Source organism: Poromitra crassiceps (genome assembly GCF_964638095.1).
Source record: "Poromitra crassiceps genome assembly, chromosome: 13".
NCBI classification, from domain to species: domain Eukaryota; kingdom Metazoa; phylum Chordata; class Actinopteri; order Beryciformes; family Melamphaidae; genus Poromitra; species Poromitra crassiceps.
Window position 1 is genome coordinate 40,459,438 of NC_139644.1, and position 22,500 is coordinate 40,481,937.

Here is a 22,500-nt window from a genome sequence, read left to right on the forward strand (position 1 = left end):
AGAGTGTGTGTGTGTGTGTGTGTGTGTGTGTGTGTGTGTGTGCGTGTGTTTGTGTGTGTGTGTGTGTGTGTGTGTGTGTGCGTGTGTGTGTGTCCATGTGCTATCTGTGCACACAGGCAGGCAGTGTGTGTCATAATATCCTGAGGATGATGAGAAGCAGATAGAGGAAGGAGAAGAGGCCCCAAAGTGACACAACTCATTTTCTAACAATCTCGTTTATGTTACTTCTTCTCATCCACCCTTCCTCTTTTTAAATTCAACTCTTCTGCTTGAAACTCTCCTCCATCCGTTCATGCTTGCCTTTGCTACCACCCTCTCCTTCCTACCTCCTCTCACCTTTTCTTTTGCACCAGATCTTTCACAAATGTATTAAACGTGGGTAATTTACAGCAGGGCGATGTGGGAATTTAGGACTTTAATCATGAGAGAGATAACGAGGAAAAGAGTAGGAAGAGAGATACAAAGCATGGAGACAAGATAGGTGGGTTTTTATCCTCATCTACACTTGGACAACTATTTTGAATGGTATATCTGTGGTGTAAGGCCAGTGGTTCCCAACCTTTTTTGTCTTATGTTCCCCTTGAGCTGTTTTGCCATGCCAATAGTACCCCCTCACTCATGAACGACCAGAGGAGGCAGCACTTCAGCGACCAGGATATTGCATGTTTTGGTGAGGGGTTCCCTATATGAAGGAAACCCGCAGGGGGGCACGGGGAGAACATGCAAACTCCACACAGAAAGGCCCTTTTTGACGACCCCTCCCGGGCGGCGGGCACTCGAGGACATGCGGACGGGCACGCACTCCTTCAGCGCTCACAGCGTCCCAGGTGGGAATCGAAACCCAGGACCTTCTACTGTAGCTGTGAGGCGACAGCGCTTACCACTGCGCCACCGTGCCCCCCATAAGAGATTTTCTTTTTAAGGAAACAAAACTTGGACCCTGAGGAAGAGGCGAAGAGCCTTCCCACAGCGTTCCCACGCAATGATCGCTCTGGGAACCTTGTTCCCAAACGTTGAACGCCATTTCCACCACTGGATGCGGGGGACGCAGGAAATGCTCCTGCTCTGATCAATCAGTGAGATTTATGAAGCGCTCTCAAAACGTCCCATAAGCAGCATGGCTCCACTCTGGCTCTCAGCTCTCAGTCATCCACCGTCATGTTTTTGTCTACTGAGAGAGGAGAAATACTTGATGATGACGACCAGATGCTGGCCCGTATTGCAGAAAGGTTTGAGTATTAAACCGGTGTTGCAAGTGGCGCTGGTGGAGCAGAATGGAGGGGGGGGGAGAGGAGAAAAGAGGAGGATGAGCAGAGATTGGAGACATCAAGGCGACTGAGGAGTCGGAGGATCTGACTCCTGGATCCTGGAGGGGGACAGAGGAGGCAAGCAGGAACGACGAAGCCAAGGATGAAGCCGTCGGAACATGATTCATGAAGTGATGGAGGGTGGAAGATATTTTCAGCAAAAGTGTTATGTAAATTAAAGTGTAGATGAAAGTGTTCTATGTCAATTAAATGTACAATGTAAAAACCCTAAGCCTAAATAGAAATGATATTATATAATTCCATAGAATTATGAATGTCTGCAATTGATGTGATGTAACCCCCCTTTAGAATAGATGAACGATCGTGAGTGCAAAGTGACTGGTGGGTGCACTGACAGGAACAGGAAACGGAGGAGACCAAAGTAGACTACAGTTTGACAGCTGTGGCAGAGCAGGGTGCAAAATAGTCGCCTGCCGTGAGAGAGGGGTAACCGCAGTGACCGTGTGGTGGCAAAGCAGAGAGAGGGGATGCGCGCAGTATGTCAATGAATATGTTAATTCATTTAGTTTGCCTTTAAAGGCCATTTCTGTAACAGACGGACGGCACAAATGAAAAATGGCCATAGATGGAGATTTTTATGAAGGTGAACTGGCTTAAAAAGGGGAACTTCCTTGAGCTGTGTTGTGCAAAGATGTGTAAGGAGATGTATGAACACATATGAATAAGATGCATGCGGGTATGTATCGTTTAGAGATATAAACAATACAAAAAACATGTTTTTTCATGTTTCCCCCCTCAATTTGTGTCCAGGAAATCTTTTGAATTGACAGCAACACGACACAGTCTGTCCAGTTTTTATGCTTGACGGGTAGAGATTGAGTGACGTTGTGTATTTTGATGCATGTCGGTAACATTATAGGTTATAGGTCCTTTTGAGCGTTTTGAGAATGAGGGTTAGAGTTTTAGGAAATCCATCTCAGCCATTGAGAAGAACTGCAATGCAGGCTTTTCAAACGTGATACATTTTCACATACAGAACATTGACCATATTTCACAAATCCTTCATATACTCTATATTAGAGGTCTTCAAATAGGACCCCCCCGCCCGGGGGCTCCAAACAGTTTCAGGGGAGGCTCAGTACTGGGGAATGCCTTCAGACAGACCGTTTTTATAGTCTGAAGCTATCTTGTTTCATTTGTTGAGATCAAATAATTGTTGGGATCAAATAATATAATCATGATCCCATAGGCATCCAGGAATTGAGCAAAAGTATGGTAAGCAAGTAAAGGGGGGGGGCTTTGTCTCAAAGCTTTGTCTGAGGGGAGGCCCACAGCCTCAGACTTTGAAACCCCCTGCTCTATACTACACTACCCTACATTATCTTTATTGTATAAATGGGAGCTGGTGGTCTGAGTCCGGTGGTCTGAGTCCCTGCCCATGGGAGGCTGCAGTATGGCCGTTGCATTGATGAGGCCGGGGCAAACTGTGACACTGTTATATGTCCACTCCCAAATCAATCACATGGAGGTCATTCTCTCACTGTCAGCTGACTGCTGCTACTGTACCATGTGTGTTTTCACTCAGTCAGCTGACTGCTGCTACTGTACCATGTGTGTTTTCACTCAGTCAGCTGACTGCTGCTACTGTACCATGTGTGTTTTCACTCAGTCAGCTGACTGCTGCTACTGTACCATGTGTGTTTTCAGTCTGGGGCGGTTGGGGGTATCGCTGTCACTCTGTAGAAATAGCGTTGGTACGACTAGAATTTATAACGTCGATAAAATACCCAGGAAAATATCGATACTCGATATACCATTTTCTATACCACGGGGGGGAAATGACACATCAAGGCATAAAAATAAACAAAGGCAGATGGACGGACAGATGCACGCTTCTCCATAATCTAGGCCTGATAAATCTAATTAAAAACGTTGACCTGACACAGTCTTCAGCCTATCAGAACACTTTGAAAACAGTCATGCCCACTTACCTTTGTCACGGTACTTCCGGCTTGGTCAGATGCTCCTACCGGCACAATTGGCCATGTCTGCGGGTGGGAAGCCGATGGGGTATGATGAGTCCTGGTCGCTGCACTAATGCCTCCTCTGGTTGGTCGGGGCGCCTGCCCGGGGGGAGGGGAACTGGGGGGAATAGCATGATTCGCCCATACGCTACGTCCTGCCGGTGAATCTCCTTCACTGTCAGGTGTAAAGAACCGGCTGGCGACTGCACATGTATAGGGGGAAGCATGTGCAAGTCTACGGTCAATAGTCAATGTTTTCCCTTTGACAGCATGCTGAGAAGTAGGATCTTTTCATGAACTTTACTGAACTAGTGGAATAGCCGTCCCTGTGTCTGACTGGCCATTTAGTCAGGCCTCACTCACAGAGTTGGCATGCAGATTCTCCTCTCTCTCCCCAGAGGGGTTTTCATAGTCCACTTCCCTGGCTGATTCCACCTGACTCCACTTGTGCTCCCCTACTGTAGGCTACTTCCATCAGTAGCTAACGAATTTGAGCTCTCCCTGGTGCTGAACCTGTGTTCACTCATTTCGGCCACTAATTATAGCCATTTTTTGTCCATTTAGTTTGACCTAATTAGGCTACCTAATTGATTAAAAAAATCTGGCTCCATTAGGTCACCTGCAGGGGTGCTCTTTTACACTTCCTGAAAGATTCAGCGCGATCATGCGCAAACATTTTGGCATAGCTGTGGCCGAGAACACTGCTCACACACACTCACTCACTCACTCACTCACAGACAGACAGACAGACAGACAGACAGACACTTGGAATCCTTATTATAGGATGCGGTAATGAGTCGTAATTTTAGGAAGTTGATTATAAATTCTGAAGTTTATGCGCAAGGAATCAATCTGGAGCAGCAAACAGCGCAGGCGGGATATTATCTACATCAAACGTCACTCAGAGGAAAGTGTAGGCTGAGCTACTACACATGCCTGTAATGAGCTCCTCTCTCTCTCTCTCTCTGCCTCTCTCTCTCTCTCTCTCTCTCTCTGCCTCTCTCACCCTGCCTCTCTCTCTCTCTCTCTCTCTCTCTCTCTCTCGCTCTGGTTGTCGGTGCGCTCAAAAGAGAAGGAGGAAGCGAGCTGGGAGCAGCGCGAGGACAACCTGCCGTGCCGAACCAACGAAACACAACAACAAACAACAACCGAAAACTACCCGTCAACTACCGACACCCTCTACTCATTCTCTAGTCTTTTTTAAACGCTCGAGGAACGACTTGTCTCGCGCCCTGCACTAAACCGCGCTCGTTAGACAAAGACAGCGAAGAGAGGAGAGGAGAGGAGAGGAGAGCAGCGGAGAAAAGAGAAGCGAGAAGCAGAGAGGAGATAGAGTGATAGACCGACAGGAGAATGGCAGACTCCTCGGCGGCCAATAGCGACGGTGAGGACGGCCCCGTGCGGGGCTTCGCGCGCCAGGGCGCCCTCCGCCAGAAGAACGTGCACGAGGTGAAGGACCACAAGTTCATCGCGCGCTTCTTCAAGCAGCCCACCTTCTGCAGCCACTGCACCGACTTCATCTGGTGAGCATGAGCCTCCATCACCTTACTGCCGAGTATCTTCTCTGTTACCTGCCAACATTAGGCTATGAAAATGCTATCTTCTCTGTAGGCTAAATGAATAACGTTACCTGCCAACATTAGGCTATGAAAATGCTATCTTCTCTGTAAAGGGGAGACTCGTGGGTCTTGAGGTGAGAGGTCAAGGGACCCCTTTGAAAATGGCCATGCCAGTTTTTCCCTCGCCCAAATGTAGCCTATTTAGCCTCTTTCCTGACAAGATAGCATGATGACAGGAGGACGGAGAGACAAAGCGGTTGAATGGGGGTTTTAAATATGTTAATTTCAGTTAAAATCCACTAATTTATATTGTTAGGATTAGGATATTTCCAGGTAGATGGAGAGAGGTGGATGCAAAGATAGGCAAAAAGATGAGGAATATGGCTGCTTTTAACAACAATGAATACTCCTTCAGGTGAATTCTTCAGGCTATTTGAGAATAGTATGTGTTACTCTGTATTTGGTGAGCCATCAGATCCTGTGACCTGCAGTGTGTTAGGTTGGTTAGGTTTAGGTATGAACCTGATGGGTTAGGTTGGTAAGGTTTAGGTATCAACCTGATGGGTTAAGTTGGTTAGGTTTAGGTATGGACCTGATGGGTTAGGTTGGTTAGGTTTAGGTATGAACCTGATGGGTTAGGTTATTTAGGTTTAGGTATGAACCTGATGGGTTAGGTTGGTTAGGTTTAGGTATGAACCTGATGGGTTAGGTTGGTTATGTTTAGGTATGAACCTGATGGGTTAGGTTGGTTAGGTTTAGGTATGAACCTGATGGGTTAAGTTGGTTAGGTTTAGGTATGAACCTGATGGGTTAGGTTTAGGTATGAACCTGATGGGTTAGGTTGGTTAGGTTTAGGTATGAACCTGATGGGTTAAGTTGGTTAGGTTTAGGTATGAACCTGATGGGTTAGGTTGGTTAGGTTTAGGTATGAAACTGATGGGTTAAGTTGGTTAGGTTTAGGTATGAACCTGATGGGTTAGGTTGGTTAGGTTTAGGTATGAACCTGATGGGTTAGGTTGGTTAGGTTTAGGTATGAACCTGATGGGTTAGGTTGGTTAGGTTTAGGTATGGACCTGATGGGTTAGGTTGGTTAGGTTTAGGTATGAACCTGATGGGTTAGGTTGGTTAGGTTTAGGTATGAACCTGATGGGTCACCAAATAGCCGTTACACTGAAATCTGTGACCACCAAAATGTGACTGCAGAGGCTGCTTGATGGCTACAGTATATGCGACCCTGTTGCCGCTACACTGTGGTCACTTCATTTCTCTGTCCTGTTCTCTACCCAACAGACCCTTTTCACGGGGGCCATTTTGTGTCGAAAAGGCAGAATAAACACAGGTGCAAGCAAAACACTAATGAGGGTTTCCAACTTCCAATCATGGGAAATACAAAAGTAGGCAGGGGGCCCTACAAAAAAACCCAAGGCACTCAGGTCTCCATTGAAATTAAAAAGCCTTTATTTCAAGGATGGCTTCCAATCATGGAGTTTGAAAGTGAAACCCTCATTAGTGTTTGGTTGCACCTGTGTTTACTCTGCCTTTTAGACACAAAATGGCCCCCGTGAGAAGGGTCTATTGAACTTGGCCAATTCCCCCTCCTGTTACATTACATTACATTATGTCATTTAGCAGACGCTTTAGTCCAAAGTGACATACAGTACAATATCACATTTTGTCAACAGTACAGAAAACAACTATGCAACACAATCAATGACAGCTAAGATATTCGGATAGACTAGAGTAGCACCATGTAGGAAGTAGTTTGAGAAGGAATAAGTAACATGCAGCATTAGTAAATTTGAGAAGGAATACATTTTTATTTTATTTTTTATTAAAAGATGTTAGTTCAAGAAGGGCCCAGGTGTAGCCTGAAAAGGTGAGTTTTTAAGTCTCCGCCAAAAGATCGGCAGCGATTCGGCCGAAGGGGGGAGCTCATTCCACCATTGTGGCACCAGGGACGAGAAGAGTCGCGATCGGGACGAGCGACTTTTGAGCCCACGTAGCGGTGGAGGGGCGAGGCGATCTGGACGGGTGGAGGAGCGGAGGGAGCGATGCGAAGTTTGCCTAAAACGTGGTCCTCCAATTGGTCCTCATTGTGAAGATTATCATTCTTGCTGAGCACAAAATTAGCCGTTTCATAAACTTTTGTTAAGCACAGACCATAATGTCATGCATTTAACCGAAATTCCCATACGAAAATCCCATGAACTTTTACACATAAGAACCAGGAAGTGCAGGGACTTCTGGGTAAGCCTAAAAAATACGTCATCCCTGCGGTACTCTATACCCTGGTTGCACCTCAGTCTAATTGACAGCGTTGTTGGACAGCTGATAACCTGCATGTTGTTGGACAGCTGATAACCTGCATGTTGTTGGACAGCGCACAGCTGATAACCTGCATGTTGTTGGACAGCGCACAGCTGATAACCTGCATGTTGTTGGACAGCGCACAGCTGATAACCTGCATGTTGTTGGACAGCGCACAGCTGATAACCTGCATGTTGTTGGATAGCACACAGCTGATAACCTGCATGTTGTTGGACAGCGCACAGCTGATAACCTGCATGTTGTTGGATAGCGCACAGCTGATAACCTGCATGTTGTTGGACAGCGCACAGCTGATAACCTGCATGTTGTTGGATAGCGCACAGCTGATAACCTGCATGTTGTTGGACAGCACACAGCTGATAACCTGCATGTTGTTGGACAGCGCACAGCTGATAACCTGCATGTTGTTGGATAGCGCACAGCTGATAACCTGCATGTTGTTGGACAGCACACAGCTGATAACCTGCATGTTGTTGGATAGCGCACAGCTGATAACCTGCATGTTGTTGGACAGCACACAGCTGATAACCTGCATGTTGTTGGACAGCGCACAGCTGATAACCTGCATGTTGTTGGCTAAAGCTGTGGTTCTCAACGTGGGACCACCGGGGGTGTCCTTTGGGGTCCATCTTCAGCATTATTTCATTTACATTATTTTCCCTCACTTCCCCTTTCCGTCTTGACCAAGTTTTCCCAGCTCGTAGTACACACCGTGTTTTAGGCGCAAGCATTTGAAAATTGCGAGAGCCAACCGTCTGTTTTTTAGAGACGCACGCACACATGAACCTGATGGGTTCAAAACGGCTGCTGTGAAGAAGGCCCATTAGTGGTCCTTGATGTGAAAAAGGTTGAGGATGCCTCACACAGGTCAAACACCTGCTGCCTGACCACACCTCTTCCTCACCTGTGCAGACAGGTCGCAGCCCGCCGGGCCCCGTCGCTCACCCGCGTTATTCAATGAGTTAGCGCCTCTAGCTTGGCCTCATTTAGGCCGGCTCTTATTATCTAGGCTGCCTGCTATTCCCAACATGTCCATTATTTAAGTCCTGTGACGGCTTTTTAATTTCTCAATGGCTAAATGGTTTGACCTAGAATATCTCCTGTGTGTGTGTGTGTGTGTGTGTGTGTGTGTGTGTGTACGCGCGTGTGTGTGTGTGTGTGTGAGTGCTTGCGTGCGTGCACTCATGGGAGGCTAATGCGATGGTCTCATTGGCTGTAAACATCCCTAAACAGAAGAATGTTGTGCACGCATGGCACATCTGCCTGTCTGTCTGTCTGTCTGTCTGTCTGTCTGTCTGTCTGTCTGTCTGTCTGTCTGTCTCTCTCTCTCTCTGTCTGTCTGCCTGCCTGCCTGTCTCGCTCTCTCTGTCTTGTCTGTCTCTCTGTCTGTCTGCCTGCCTGTCTCTCTCTCTCTCTCTCTCTCTGTCTTGTCTGTCTGTCTGTCTGTCTGTCTGTCTGTCTGTCTGTCTCTCTCTCTGTCTGTCTGTCTGTCTGCCTGCCTGCCTGCCTGTCTCTCTCTCTCTCTCTCTCTCTGTCTGTCTGTCTGTCTGCCTGCCTGCCTGCCTGTCTCTCTCTCTCTCTCTCTCTCTGTCTTGTCTGTCTGTCTCTCTGTCTGTCTGCCTGCCTGCCTGTCTCTCTCTCTCTCTCTTGTCTGTCTGTCTCTCTGTCTGTCTGTCTGCCTGTCTCTCTGTCTGTCTGTCGTGCCCGGGTCAATAAATGTAATGAATGAGAACAGTGAGTGATTTGACACCCACGGAGATTATCTATTTGTAGCCAAATATGAAAGTGTGTGTGTGTGTGTGTGTGTGTGTGACACTGTGTGTGTGACACTGTGTGTGTGACTGTGTGTGTGTGACACTGTGTGTGTGACTGTGTGTGTGTGACACTGTGTGTGTTACTCAGATGGGATCAACTCCTTGTAGCCATGTGGGGCTGGCATACATGTTCTTTTTCTCATGCTTTTTCTTTTTTTCTAAACAAACCGTTGAAAAGTCGTCAACCTTAAAATTGGAATCAAGTGCGTCTCCATAAGCAAATAAGTAGGCTGTGTGTGTGACAAGCGCTTTCCATCGGTTGCTTGCCACAGATATATATATATATATATATATATATATATATATTAGGGCTGCTCGATAAATCGATTTTGAATAGTAATCAAATTAATTAGTTAGGACGATGTTAAAGAAATGAAAATCGTAAAATCGTTTTTTTTAACTAAGGTAATTACGTTACGGCGGCTTTCTGTCATGTATGCGTGCTGTAGCAGCACGCGTACATGACACTACTCGTCTTTTCTCCCCGCTGTAAAGTCTCTCTGGGAGGCTGTGACTACTGCTGGCTACTAAAGACAGCAGCAATGAACTTATTTCAACACCTCCAAAAAGCACAGTGTGTGAGCACTGAGCAGCGTGTTGCACTGCGGGCTGTGCAAGATAACGATTACCACAACACACACACACACGCGCGCGCATTAACAAAGACGTTATCACTGGACGCTGAAATGTTGCCTAACAACACGTGAGGCCACCGAGTAACGTTAGGACTCACCTCCAAAAGCGCAAATCCACCAGTGTCAAGTGACTGCAGGTTAGCAAGCAACAGCCAGGAAGTTAGGCTAAAACAGGAAGTTGGGTTGTAAACTTCCTGTTTACAGAGTAAAAGCGTAATTTGTCACTTATGAAAAAAAGAGGAAAAAAAGAGCTCTGCAAGGCAACAAATGTTTAGAGAAGTATAGTAGTATTCGAAAATCGAGTTTTGAGAGAAAAAAATCGTCAATTAAATTTTTAGGCAAAATCGAACAGCCCTAATATATATATCACAGATGATGGGTATGAGTAAATGTGGTGATGAGTAAATACTATGGCCAATATGACAGGAGAAATGGCCGTTCTGCGGCGCTCAGCATCATATATGTGTGAAACAAGATGTGGGAGTGGGCTTGGAAAAGACATTGGCTGCAGCGTTATCAGAACACATGGCAGCAGACCGGACAAGCTGCCAGCACAGGCTCAAAGGTGTTCCCCTCTCCCACCTTGGACATTAACTCTTAAAAAAAGGCAAAAAAACAACACCTCATGTGAGTGTAAAAATGTTTCTTATCTTATATTTTTATTTTACCGTTTCCATCAACCTTTTCTAATGCGATACTTCAAAATGTGCATAAAAAACGATGGAAACACGGCTAGTGTTTGACATGTGCCACTACACGCAAAAGTCCTGTGGCGAACAAGTGCGGTGTAAAAGCTGAACTTCACTGGGTTTCGCTATTCAAGTTTCTTTCTATTCAAGGTCTCATGTGTTTTCCTGTGCCATCATCATGTTCAACCTGTTGTCTGTGTGTTCTCTCCACAGGGGGTTTGGCAAGCAGGGATTCCAGTGTCAAGGTAGGTGTCTGGATCACGCACACACACATACACACACGCACGCTAGCATACACACACGCACACACTCACGCACGCTAGCATACACGCACGCACGCTAGCATACACACACGCACGCACTCACGCACGCTAGCATACACGCACGCACGCACACACGCATGCTAGCATACACGCACACATGTCATGCACACACGCACACACACACACACACACACACACACACACACACACACACACACACACACACATTCAATTTATATTTCATGTCGCCTGCAACAAAATACACACCAGTCTGTAGCAGTCAGCTGGGTACAGATTGTCCTGACTGACACACACACACACACACACACACACACACAATTCAAGCCATCCCTCCATCACCTCTACGTTGACTGTGTTCACGCAGCGGCCATTTTTGGGGCAGTGGTGGCCCAATGGTTAGAGAAGCGAGCTTGTGACCGGAAGGTCGTCGGTTCAATCCCCGGGACCGGCAGGATAAATCTGGGTGGGGAAAGTGAAAAGGCAGCGCTTGCCCCTCCCTCATTACCACCACTGAGGTGCCCTTGAGCAAGGCCCTTAACCCCAACTGCTCCAGTGGAGCTGCTCAGTGGCCAGCAGATCAGACTGTGGTTGTACTGGGCAGCTTCCAGGTATGAATGTGTGTGTGAATGTGAACAGGGCACTCCTGAAAAAGAGAGCATTGCTCTCAGTGAGACTCCCCCTGTATAAATAAAGGTAAAAAAAAACAAAAAACGAAATAGACAATTTGGGAAACTCTACCTGGAAGTGCGAGTAGCCTCGGGCCTGTATGCCCAAGCACATCATGCAAACATCTAATATATAAACATTTTAATATATTTGGCCTCTGGCTCTTATTGCTAACGACCAGAGTCTAGCCCAAGTAGCTAGCGCGTAGCTGAGTAAAAAGTAAGCGAGCTAACAAACTTCCCTGCTTATATTCAAGCATTCATTGTGGTTGTTGTTCTTGAGACTGTTCACATACAATCATATGAGGAAAATGATGGACTCATGACAATATTCTAAAGAAAGAAAGACATACATGCAACTTCTTCTCCACATGCCAACAATCTTCCAGGTACTTTCCCGTCCCCAGTGTTCAAAATGGCTCGGCGGGTCAATACGGTCATTAGCATGGGAATGGACTCGATGTGTGGCGCTAATGATGAAGTACAGGCTATGGGCCAATGTTAGCCTCTCCGCTGCTGCACCGCAGGGAGCCTCAGTGCCAGGGGGGCGGGGTGGTGGTGATATGGAATCGATACAAATTGCAATATATTGCAATATTTTTGAAATTGCAATAATATTGTATCGTGACTTAAGTATTGTGATACTATCATTATTGTGGGGGACGCCCACCCTATAGGAGGCAGGTACCCACATGTACACTCTGATACTGGGGGTGGTTGTGGCTGACTGGGCCTGGATGGATCAGAGAGCGAGAGGGAATGAAAAAGAGTGTGTTTCAGATCAGAAATTTCAGATCTTGAGACTCCAAATTGTACCCCCAAAATACAGTATATCAGGTTAACTCAAGTACGCCTGTGTTTATAGGTGTGTGTGTGTGTGTGTGTGTGTGTGTGTGTGCATTAGGGCTGTTGAAACGAATTTTGATATTCGAATATTATTCGAATTTAATAATTATGAACGAAATTCGATTATTATTATTTTTTAAAAACGAATATTTAATTTTTTAATTTTTTTTTTTTTTTTTTTTTTTTTTTTTTTTTAGAACACTAGAACAGTGACAAGTTCTGACAACATACTTGAAGAAAAGAGTGTTAACTGAAGTTGACTGTTGAAGCTGCTATACTGATGTAAACCTACCTGTAGCTCTTAAAATGTATGTTCATTCATTGTTAACTGAAGTTGACTGTTGAAGCTGCTATACTGAATGTAAACATGTAGCTCTTAAGTGCAATACGTGACTGATTTTTTTTTGTTTATGGCTCATTGTTGTTTTGGCAAAGTTTACTTATTTGTTTATTGATAAGGAGCTCAAACAAAGGCTGTGTCTTTTTTTATTATCAATTATTTTATCCAAAAACCCTTTTTTTTTTTTTTTTTTTCAATTAAAAATTAATTAAAATATTCGAATATAATTCGAATATTAAAATGTATAAAGCACTGAAATTCGAATTTGATTATAGAGGGAGATTGACAGCCCTAGTGTGCATCAGGTGTGTGTGTGTGTGTGTGTGTGTGTGTGTGTGTGTGTGCATCAGGTGTGTGTGTGTGTGTGTGTGTGTGTGTGTGTGTGTGTGTGTGTGTGTGTGTGTGTGTGTGTGTGTGTGTGCCCTGAGCTGATCTCCGACCTGTCTGGCGTAGGGTGTCGCTTACCTACAGCTCGGGGAGAAAGGGAATTCTTCTACAAGGTCACGCACGCACGCACGCACGCACGCACGCACACACACACACACACGCGCATGCACACACACACGCACACACACACACACAGAGCTGAGGAGAGGGAGTGGACGGAGCCAGAGCAGTGTTACGGTGCGCTTGGTGTCCTCTATAAATGGGTGTGTTGGAGAGTCACATAGTTCTCACAGGAAATAGAGGGAGGGGCTGTGTGTGTGTGACTGTGTGTGTGTGTGTGTGTGTGTGTGTGTGTGTGCATGATAGATTGATAGATAAACAGATGCACGCTTAACTGTAAATGAAGGAAGAACCAAACAAAACTCTAAATTAGGGCTGCAAGTAACGACTATTTTCCATTGTGGATTAATTGAGTATTTTAGCACTTAATCGATTAGTTAATGTTTGGTCTATAAAATGTCAAAAAGTATTCACATTTAAGAAGCTGAAATCAGAGACTGACTGACAGAGATGTACTTTTTTTTAAATTACTCAAGCCGATTAATCGATGATCAAAATAGTTGAATAAGTGAATGTTGCTCTAAACGAAGAAACGAGAAGTTTTGATTATTTTGGTGGCATTAATGATACATCACGAGAGAGTGAGTGTGTGTGTGTGTGTGTGTGGGGTGTGTGTGTGTTTATTATTTTGGTGGCATTAATGACACATCACGAGAGGGTGGGTGTGTGTGTGTGTGGGGTGTGTGTGTGTGTGTTGATTATTTTGGTGGCATTAATGACACGTCACGAGAGGGTGAGGGTGTGTGTGTGTGGGGTGTGTGTGTGTGTGTTGATTATTTTGGTGGCATTAATGACATATCACGAGAGGGTGAGGGTGTGTGTGTGTGGGGTGTGTGTGTGTGTGTGTTGATTATTTTGGTGGCATTAATGACACGTCACGAGAGAGTGAGTGTGTGTGTGTGTGTGTGTGTGTTGATTAATTTGGTGGCATTAATGACACATCACGAGAGGGTGAGGGTGTGTGTGTGTGGGGTGTGTGTGTGTGTGTGTGTTTATTATTTTGGTGGCATTAATGACACGTCACGAGAGAGTGAGTGTGTGTGTGGGGTGTGTGTGTGTGTGTTTATTATTTTGGTGGCATTAATGACACATCACGAGAGAGGGTGAGGGTGTGTGTGCGTGTGTGTGTGTGTAGGGCTGCTCAATTGTCCCTATTTACATTTCGTCCAATCGTGGCCATTAGAGATTGGCGATAGATGATCAGACCACCATAATCTATTAATTAGCCATAATTTTAATTATTATTATTCTTTTTGATAAAGGGAATATATTATTGAATGCAGCCTGTAGAAGAATGATAAACGTAGATTATGCATTTATATGAGAAAAGACTCGAGACCGACCCCATGCGTTCTGAAGCCGCCTCCCTCTACAGGCCTCGCTCTTGCTGAACTCCATGACTTTTCTTCTGCAGTTTACTTTTCCATGTTCATTTAGCAGGATTTAACTCCGGCTGTCAGGTCAAGTCACTGTTGCACTCTGACTCTTCATCATAGAAAGTAACACAACACGGAGGCTGGAGTCAAGTTGGAACGAGATCTCCATGTTAATATGGACACAACCACTCCCGTTTTTAGCCTTAAAAATAAAAGCACGCAGTGCAAAAATAAACTTAAATAACTCATAGCCTTAACTATGAGGAACCTCCATAAAATAGCTTACACATCAACAATACTGGTTGTGATGTGTTACGATTGCATGGAGTGAAACTAGTCTAAAGCATTACTCAAAATGTATATTAAGCTTAACGTGAAAGCCCGCGGCGGAAGACATGCTTTTAATGTACATAATGGCTGACTTGACGGTGCTGCAAGGAAACTGGAGAGAGAGAGACGTAGAGAGCAGATGCTTTCCCCCTCACTCGTGCTGATTTTAACGGAGCTCTACCAGAAACATATCTTAAGTGTACAGTAGGGGGCGCAGCTTCTAGAGATTATTTTTGTAACTCGAGTGCTGTAACGCTAAGCACGACGTTCCCCCCTCACTCGCGCTGATTAACAGCTCTGCCAGAAACTATCTCAAGTGTACAGTAGGGGGCGCAGCTTCTAGAGATTATTTTTGATGGAGATGGATTATGATGGAGAATTAGTTCAAATTAGGCCTGCACGATATGAGGAAAATCTGCGATGTGCGATAACATTGTTCAATATAGCGATGACGATACGACTTGCGATAAATAAACAAATATTAAAGTATGCATATTAGCGATACAGTTCCTATGTCTTTCTGCTTTAATAATGCTAACATAGACCCCAAACATAGCCTATGCCCACTGAATAAAGAAATGAAATACACACTGACTCTAGCTGAAACTACACACAGCGTGTTTGGGCTTTGGCAGAGGGGCGGCGTGCACTGTTGTAAGGGAAAGGTGTACGCTGGATTTACAACACAAGACAAAATGATCAGATGCTGAGTGTGAATGCATGACGCATGTAAATAAAACCACTTTTGTTATTCATTGTGTTTCAGGCAGTCTTTGCGATGTGTTTATTGCGCATGTTCATATTGCGATGACGATGAAAATACGAGTAATTGTGCAGCCCTAATTCAAATCACCTTAAATATCGCTGCAGAAAAGCCAATTGGTGATCACTCCCTCCAATCGTCAATATATGATTTGATTGCAAATGGCAGCAGCCCTGTGTGTGTGTGTGTAGTGTGTGTGTGTGTGTGCGTGTGTGTGTAGTGTGAAAAGTGAAGGCAGAAGGAGCTGGTGGGTAGTGTGGTTTATGACAGTGTTGTCAGGGAGCTGAGTAGACGGATCAATAGGAGAAATATGTCTTGCATGCTATGGATTGACTGTGCTGTAGGCCACTCACTCTGAATCATAATCTCCTCTGCTATGCCGTTCTCTTCTGCCCGCACCAACATGCTCTGATCCTAACCGCTCGTTCTCTCCTGCCCGCACCAACATGCTCTGATCCTAACCGCTCGTTCTCTCCTGCCCGCACCAACATGCTCTGATCCTAACCGCTCGTTCTCTCCTGCCCGCACCAACATGCTCTGATCCTAACCGCTCGTTCTCTCCTGCCTGCACCAACATGCTCTGATCCTAACCGCTCGTTCTCTTCTGCCTGCACCAACATGCTCTGATCCTAACTGCTCGTTCTCTCCTGCCTGCACCAACATGCTCTGATCCTAACCGCTCGTTCTCTCCTGCACACATCAACATGCTCTGATCCTAACCGCTCGTTCTCTCCTGCCTGCACCAACATGCTCTGATCCTAACCGCTCGTTCTCTCCTGCACACATCAACATGCTCTGATCCTAACCGCTCATTCTCTCCTGCCTGCACCAACATGCTCTGATCCTAACCGCTCGTTCTCTCCTGCCTGCACCAACATGCTCTGATCCTAACCGCTCGTTCTCTTCTGCCTGCACCAACATGCTCTGATCCTAACCGCTCGTTCTCTTCTGCCTGCACCAACATGCTCTGATCCTAACCGCTCGTTCTCTCCTTCCCTTGTGCTTCTCTCAGATACTTGTTTTTAAAAGCTGATGCGTCGGAAGATCTTTCCATTTCTTCCTCTTCATCAACTCCCCGCAGTCCGCCATCGCATTCATTATTGCACTTGTGATCAAATTCCATGCGTCTTGTTTGTGTTTGTTTGTGTTGGCGCTGTTAAATGTAGCTGTGGGAACGTTTCTATGCTTTGAATACAACTCCATAAGTTTGAGCTGAGTTGGAGCTGTCTGTCAGCTGTCTCCAGCTCGTCTGACAGAAGTGTGTTGCTCGGCAACAAGCACGTATTCACGTGGACGCGCACGTCCGCGGCCTAAAAGACCGGGCGCAGCTACGACCGTGTTAAGTCAGGCTTGTTGTAAATTCAAATCACAAAGTCGGGCGTAGCTAAGACCGGCGTAACAGTTAACTCATTCACCGCCAATGACGTCTTTGACGTGTTATCAGAAATAGCCCTCCCCGCCAATGACGTGTTTGACGTGTTTTTGTTTTTATGAGTGCAGCGCATAGTTGAAACACTTACCCAGCCTGTGACATAGTTTCGGGTCCCTAACCTCAAAGTCAAGCCGACAGCACGTTATCAAACACATACCGCAGCTGTTGTTTGAAATTAGGAAGAAGGTGGAAAGGAGGAGAAACGCGCTTCCTTGTTGCAGAGGAGAAACGCCATTGAAATGCCCCCTCGCCGCGCTGCAGAGCTGATCGACTTGCTGCAGAGCAGCGGACATCGAAACCGCGGTAGTCAAACCCGTGACCAACATGATCGATCCTGGTCCCTGGACCCCGTTCCTATGTGCCAGCCTTGCTGCAGGGCGAACCTGGATTGCCTAGTCAAACCCGTGACGAACATGATCGATCCGGTTCCAGCAGCGCCTGGTCCCAAAGCCAAGCCGTGGACCCGTTCCTGTCGCAGCATTCGTCCCAGCGAGAGGAGGGAAACGAGCAGCAGAGGAGGCAAAACGCTGATGGGGAAGGAGGGGGAAGGAGGTGCGATCTAGCAGCAGCTGTGGAGAGAACTCTCTCTCTCTGTGTGTGTGTGTGTGTGTGTCTGTGTCTGTGTCTGTGTGTGTCTGTCTGTCTGTCTGTCTGTGTGTCTGTCTGTACACTCACTCACACTGAGCAAACTGTATTGTTGAATGTAAAAAAAGCACTTCATATATATATATATATATATATATATTTTTTTTTTTTTGTCATTTGTGTCATAATGAATAATATTTACATGTCTGATGTCAATACAGTTCAAAATAAAAGAATTGAGAGCGAGTTCTGCCTGATATTGTGTGCTGTGTACATAAATGCCATTTTCTGCAATTTCTTTTCTCAGAGAGACCTTTTGGGAGAAAACAGGGTGTATATAAATGGCTATAAGTAGAGTACAGAACATGCTAAAAGCTCACTTTTTTTCCCTGGTGAACCCAGAGACGTACATCTTCATTTTGAGGTATTGCAAATCACTCTGGTGCTAATAGATAATTTACTGTGGGTCTTGAAAGATGACCAACAATTATGAAAATCTTTGGCCTGTGCTAAATATTGGCAGTCCTAAACTGGCGGTGAATGAGTTAAGAGTGACTTTCTGACCCCCACCTGGTGCACTGGGCTCCAGAAGCTGTTGGTGTCCGCTTCACTACATGAAGGAGGAGGCCCGGGTGTAATGAGCCAGGGGGGCAGCACAGCAGGGCAGAACTGAGCCTAAATGAGACTCGGGGCCTGACTGAAATAAGATAACGGCACTGGCTTTCTACACACTTGCATGGTGTTGCGTGAATGTTTGGCAGTTAGGCACCTTTTTTGTGATTGTCTATGCCCATTGCCACACCCCCTTTTGGCCAGTGGGTGTGGACAGTTCATCAGTTGTAAGTTGGCCCATGTGACCTACAAAGTTTAGTGGAAATCTGTTCATAACTTTGTTGAGATGTCCTGCTGACAAACAGACACACCTTGCTGAAAACATGACTCTGTTGCTGTGAGCTCTCCCAGCATGGAAACATGTTGCTACTATTCACCTTATTATTTGCCCATATAAGGTCACTTCCGCATAACGTCATTTTGTAATCGTCTTTCTGTTTTAGACCTGGAAGTAGATTTCTCCTACCTTAATCATTTTTAGACTTGCCAAAAAGCTGTTTTCAAGCAAAAAAACCAAACGTTTTAAAGTTTTCATATTTTTTCGGATGAGAACGTAACATTACAAATATATGACCAGTTTATCAGAATAACGCTTGAAATGTTTAACGAGCAGTGAGGACTGAGAGCGCTGGCCGTGTGACCAGTCGGACTAGCTATCTGTCAATCCCTACTACTGGCAGTGAGAAAACACTATCGACGTGCTTTTGTAACTAACGTTAAATGCCGACCGGGTACAGCCATCGGCTCCTCGCAGCAGTAACGTTATGAACATGTAACTGAGGTTGGCCGCAGTGTAGCTTCTGAATGTTGCCAAACTTAATTCATAGTGACGTTTTGTTTTGAAATTGGCCGCCAACTAGCGCTGAACCAGAAGAGGAAATACAATTGCGTCTAACACAGAAGAGAGAAAAAGTGGGCGGGGCTGCATAAGATGAATACTGTTTCCAAATGAGTTGTAAAAGCTGCTGTTTATGACTTGAACATTGCAGGGCTCGGCTTCATTTTGCACCATCATTTGACATTGAGACATGACACTGTTCCTGTGTGTGTGTGTGTGTGTGTGTGTGTGTGTGTGTGTGTGTGTGTGTGTGTGTGTGTGTGGTCTGTGTGGAGTCTGTATGTGTGTGTGTGTGTGTGTGTGTGGTCTGTGTGGAGTCTCTTGGTTCGGCCTCGTCATGGCTGGAAAAAGGAAGTTAGATTTGGCTCTTCTTCTGCTGCATCAATGACTGTAGACATAATTTTATTTGCCTTATTCACCTTATGTAGCCACGCCCATTTGACCCGGGTTGTGTGGTCGTGTGACGACTTCCGGCAAAAGAAAAAGAAAATGGCCGGCTGCTCCAATATCATCTAACTCTGAATTAACTAATAATTTAGCCAATTGTATGTAACATACCAAATAAAAGCAAACGGCAATGTCTAAGAATGCAACGCCATGTAACTGGCTCGTTAATTCTCGCATTCCAGTGAATTACGTTAACGTCTGTGGGTCTTATTCACCTTATTCACCACGCCCACTTTTTCTCTCTTCCGCGTTCAACGCAAACGTATTTGTTCTTCCGGTTCAGTGCTAGTTGCGAAGGCCACTAGTGGCTAATAATATTAGCCACTAGTTAGTTATGTTATATGGCAGTAAAATGCCACTGAATGACCAAATTGATATAACCGTTAACCATTTCGAGTAACACTGATTCCATACGGATCACCAGCGTTAGTTTGTTGTTTATAACGTGGCTATATTCATAACGTTTCTATCTCGGATGCGTTATTTCGAATCGCACATAGGTTACGCAACCTAACATAGGTGCGCAACCTAACGTCCACTCCACTAACGTCGTCTTAAGAGCGCTGCACAATATTCCTGGAATGCAAGTTTAACTAAACAGTTACATATCCTCTGCATTCTACATAAAATTAAGATATTACGGGTTGTTTTATTTTGCATGTTACATACGTATTGGCCAAGATATGTTAGTTTATGGCGGAGTAATTCTGCCAGTTTAAATGCGGACTGTGCGCAGCCATCTTGCCTGCGGAGTTTTTGGCAAGTCAAAACGGAAATACTATTACAAAATGACGTAATGCGGAAGCGTCCATGTGTGGGCAAAGAATAAGGTGAATAGACCTAAGTGTCTCGAGCTGCGCTCGGAGGAGAGAAAACCATCTGAAGCTTTCTTTGTTGGAGTCCAGGTATGTTTTACAAGAAAGTGCTCGTCATTGTCGACGATAACGTTATCTGACAGTGGATACTCCGTTTGCTTGCTGTGTACCGAGCTCAAAGTAGTAGGCTACGTTCTTTGTTTTACCCCCTGCACTGTCCGCTACAAAAACAACTCTCTTCTTCTGACGTTCTTTTGTATTTGGCGCCGTGACCGCCGGAAGTGTTAAAACAACCCGGAAGAATTTGGCCCACCCCCGCGTCTGAACATAAGCTGAATAGAAACAGGGTGGATACAACAAGAAAACAAGCTCCTGTGCAACCTGTCTGTGCAGTCCCATAGTATTGGTCCGAGTAGACGACCCCCCTTTTCAAGACTCATTTTTGAAAAAAAACGAACTTTTTGAAGGCCAAATCTTGTTTTTATAAATTACGGCATGCTAGATTATGCTAGTTTCCATGGTTACCACACCTGACATTTTTACTTGCGAAGTGCTTCAATGGATCCAACAGACAGGTGCAATGCTTGCATAACATTAACACAACAGGGTGTTCAACGCACCACTGTTTCCGTTTGAAACAAACGTTTTGCTCCGTTTTGTCAGGGCTGAACTCAGCCCGTGTCTGCCTGTCTGTTCACATTGACGAGCGACCCCACGGATCCAAGCAGCTAGCGTCCGCAGGCAGAGAGAGGGAGAGAGAGCCTTGGTTAGAGTGAGCGAGTGTGTTTGGCGGTAAAGGCTAAAGTGCTGGAGTGTGTGTGTGTGTGTGTGTGTGTGTGTGTGTGTGTCTGTCTGTGTGTGTGTGCGTGTGCGCGCACGTGTTGGTGTTGCAGTTGTGAATGGAAAATTACATGTTAAAAGTCTAGAGCCCAAATATAAAACGACAGCGTACACACGCACACAGGCACATGCGCACATGCACACACACACACACACACACACACACACACACACACACACACACACACACACACACACACACACGCAGATACACACATGCGCACGCACACAGAAATCGCACAAAAACAAAAATGTGTAAGCAGTGGCACACACAGATGCAGGTGCAAACACTTATATTCAACACACACACACACACACACACACACACACACACACACACACACACACACACACACACACACATAGACACACACAGACACACACACACACACACACACACACACACACACACACACACACACACACACACACACACACACACACACACATAGACACACATACACACTGAGCTGATTCTGAGGCATATTGAGATTCTATAGCAAGGACAAGAACTAAGAGAAGCACGTCTCTGCCTTCCTCTTTCAGTCTTTTGCATTTGCATTTCCTCACCCTCTCTGCTCCCCCCTCCACGTCCTCTCTCTCTCTCCATCTCCTTCCCTCTCTTCCTCACCCTCTCTGCTCCCCCCTCCACGTCCTCTCTCTCTCTCCATCTCCTTCCCTCTCTTCCTCACCCTCTCTGCTCCCCCCTCCACGTCCTCTCTCTCTCTCCATCTCCTTCCCTCTCTTCCTCACCCTCTCTGCTCCCCCCTCCACGTCCTCTCTCTCTCTCCATCTCCTTCCCTCTCTTCCTCACCCTCTCTGCTCCCCCCTCCACGTCCTCTCTCTCTCTCCATCTCCTTCCCTCTCTTCCTCACCCTCTCTGCTCCCCCCTCCACGTCCTCTCTCTCTCCCTCCATCTCCTTCCCTCTCTTCCTCACCCTCTCTGCCCCCCCCTCCACGTCCTCTCTCTCTCTCCATCTCCTTCCCTCTCTTCCTCACCCTCTCTGCTCCCCCCTCCACGTCCTCTCTCTCTCTCCATCTCCTTCCCTCTCTTCCTCACCCTCTCTGCTCCCCCCTCCACGTCCTCTCTCTCTCTCCATCTCCTTCCCTCTCTTCCTCCCCCTCTCTGCTCCCCCCTCCACGTCCTCTCTCTCTCTCTCCATCTCCTTCCCTCTTTTCCTCACCCTCTCTGCTCCCCCCTCCACGTCCTCTCTCTCTCTCCATCGCCTTCCCTCTCTTCCTCACCCTCTCTGCTCCCCCCTCCACGTCCTCTCTCTCTCTCCATCTCCTTCCCTCTCTTCCTCACCCTCTCTGCTCCCCCCTCCACGTCCTCTCTCTCTCTCTCCATCTCCTTCCCTCTTTTCCTCACCCTCTCTGCTCCCCCCTCCACCTCCTCTCTCTCCATCTCCTTCCCTCTCTTCCTCACCACACCTGTTTTGAAGCCTCCACTTTCACATTTTGACCATCGCACATTTTGTACCCAGCCACAAGTGGCCATTCGAG

At 46.1% G+C, this 22,500-nt stretch overlaps 1 protein-coding gene across 1 annotated transcript in view; it reads left to right on the forward strand.

Moving 5' to 3' along the window:
• Positions 1-4,645: 4,645 nt before the first annotated feature.
• The window catches only part of LOC310788560 (protein kinase C beta type-like), a gene marked incomplete at both ends in the record, with an annotated part of 88,561 nt that continues 70,706 nt past the window's right edge, over positions 4,646-22,500 (forward strand). The window contains 2 exons of the mRNA XM_083650093.1: positions 4,646-4,815; positions 10,531-10,562. Of these exons, the coding sequence (XP_083506219.1) occupies positions 4,646-4,815; positions 10,531-10,562 (202 nt within the window). The remainder of the gene's footprint in view (positions 4,816-10,530; positions 10,563-22,500) is intronic.